The sequence below is a fragment of the Zerene cesonia genome, chromosome 8, assembly GCF_012273895.1.
Source record: "Zerene cesonia ecotype Mississippi chromosome 8, Zerene_cesonia_1.1, whole genome shotgun sequence".
NCBI classification, from domain to species: domain Eukaryota; kingdom Metazoa; phylum Arthropoda; class Insecta; order Lepidoptera; family Pieridae; genus Zerene; species Zerene cesonia.
Window position 1 is genome coordinate 7,623,893 of NC_052109.1, and position 2,513 is coordinate 7,626,405.

The 2,513-nt window shown below is 43.9% G+C and overlaps 1 protein-coding gene across 3 annotated transcripts in view; it reads right to left on the minus strand.

Moving 5' to 3' along the window:
• LOC119828474 (RNA-binding protein 4.1) overlaps positions 1-2,513 on the minus strand; it is a 6,210-nt gene that overhangs the window by 1,994 nt on the left and 1,703 nt on the right. The window contains exons 3-5 of one of the 3 annotated variants that reach the window (XM_038350633.1): positions 2,090-2,482; positions 1,249-1,320; positions 7-197 (exon numbers count right to left, since the gene is read on the minus strand). In XM_038350633.1, the coding sequence (XP_038206561.1) occupies positions 113-197; positions 1,249-1,320; positions 2,090-2,482 (550 nt within the window). In that variant the 3' untranslated portion in view covers positions 7-112. Of the gene's footprint in view, positions 1-6; positions 275-1,248; positions 1,321-2,089; positions 2,483-2,513 lie in introns of those variants that run through there. The other 2 variants (XM_038350634.1, XM_038350635.1) reach the window with 2 other exon arrangements.

Below are 2,513 nucleotides of genomic sequence, written 5' to 3' on the forward strand. Positions count from 1 at the left end.
TTGGAGTGGGGGGAGGGTTGAAAAACACTGCGGGATCCTTCGCGGTCGCGGCGTGGGGCGCGAGCGTGGTAGCGTGGTAGCGTGGTGGCGCGGTGGCGCGGCGGTGGTGCGGCTACACGAGCGATATACAGTTTTTGTTGGTGCGCTGGGGCCGGGCCCGGCCGCCGTGCGCCGCGCCGTGCGCCGCTCCGCCCGCGCTAAACAAGAAAGCCGCTTAGTGCCGCCGTCGCCTCGCATCGCCTACTCTTACGGATAACGTTGCGTTTGTGCGTAGCTGCAAACGAAAGGAACGTCAGCGGTCCGCGCCGCGAGCCCGCGCTGCCGCAGCGGCCTTGTGCGTGTCCGCTCATTCGCATGCTCTCTTTGCCACTACGGCGGTTCAATTTGGACTCGATTGTGTGTATATTGCTATCGGAAATCTATTACATTGACATTTACGTTAACCACTCTCAAAATGCTTTTATTTTTTCTGTCCAATTCATTAATTTTAAAACACACCGGAAACTAAGATAGAGCATTGAAATTTAAAATGTACGGTGTCAAATTTTTTTCAAATATATAACCTAGAGATTTCAAATAGATAGTCTGTTAATGTTACTTAGATATTGTTCCGGACAAATTCCTTAGGAAATAGCCGTGTGCCACGCAATTTCGTTGGCCAGTCACTGTTCACTAATCGGTTTCCGTATGACTCAAACGCAACTTTGTAACGGAATTTTCTAAGCTATTTTTCTAGAGACATCAAAGAAAGTGAAATTGTGTGCAAGTGATAACAAACATTCAATCGTGTGAGCAACCAGTGTGTTAACATTTGATTCAAGATAAATCAGAAATAATTTAAATGTAATTTTTTTAAAGATTGTAACACTCTACATATTATAATATGTATATAAATTTTTGCAACACTTTTCTTTCTTTAACTGAAATATTCTGTTTTGTGGAATGACCACCGAAAAGACTTTATAAAATATATAATCATCTTCTATTATTCATGTAAATAAAAGCAAATAAAGTTTGTCATTAATATAATAACTACTGTGAAATTCAACGAGGAAAATCTAGCTCGAAAATAGAAATCCAGTCAATCGACAACTAAAAACATTCATGTGTTAAGTTCACCAGTACAGTGTTAACTGGTGATCGGGTGAGCCACATCAGTTTAAGGTTGCGAGACTAGATATAATTGCAAGAAATCATCTGTTCGCACACCGGTTGCCGCTAGCCGTGCACAGAGGGAGGGATGCTTACCGTCCCATGGGCGCGTACTGCTGCGCATACGGGTCGCGGTCGTAGCCCGCCGCCGCGCCGCCTCCGCCGCGCCTGGAAACCAGCGGGTTCTCATTACTATGTATACTTATGGTACCTAACCACCCATGCTTTGGCTGGATAGATGTTCTTAAAAACAATCATTCATCATCATTAGAGCCCTTTAACTACTCTGGAGTTGAAGGCTTAATTAAGATAGTAAATAAAAAATGTAAAGCTACCAAAAAAGATGAAAGAAAAAAAACCTAAATGAAACTTATTATAATAGTAAGATTGTAAGGCTGAAGAGTTTGTTTCATTGAACAAGCTAATCTCAGGAAGAAAATTGTGATGTGAGAATCCTAATAATATTATAAGCACATTTGTAAGTATGGATGTTTGTTACTCTTTCATGTGAAAACAGCTGATCGTAACTGTGCGAAATTTGGTACAGACAACAGATTCTAGTCAGGATTAGCACATGTGAATTTTTACCCAGGTACCATGAGAGTGATGCCACGAGTAACAGCTTGTTTTATATATATCCATAATATTGGATAGGTCATTTAAGTTAATTAATAAATGTTTTAATATTATGTGGATGTTGATTGCTTGTATTTTAAATTTGAAAATTGCAAGTATGGTAATGCCTGAAGCATGTAGATCTACAATTTTGCAGAGAAAATGTGTTAATTATATTTTAACAGTGTAAATTAACTTTGGTTGAGTCTCAGTTAACAATTAGATAATTGAATGATTATACAATACAAAATAATTTTGCTAAATATGAAATCCTCATGAAATTGAAGAGGAAGTTACAAGTTGTTTGTATGTAGCGACTTACATCGGAGGTGGTGTCCTTCTGCTGTACATATCTCCATTGCCCATGGGAGCTGCCCGGGGTGGTGCTCTATCGTAACCTGACGCCATGGGCATTGGACCTCCTCGCATGCCGCCTCGCCTATCCATCATGTCCCGCTCGTCCGGATACATGGGCGCGCGTCTATCGTCGGGGTACATTGGGGCCATGTCGTCCACCGCTCCGTACCCACGCCTGTCGTCCGGGTACATGGGAGGCGGCGCGCCGTACTGGTCCCTTGCTCCGCGCCCATCCATCAACGCGAAGCCGCGACGGTCCTCCCCATATCCGTTGTATCTGTCATCATATCCACCCATCGGAGGCCGGTCCATTCCGCGGTCGTAGGGCGCTCCGCCTCCCATTCCGTTCCGCATCGACATGCCTCCGCCGCCCATTGGCGGGCCGCGCA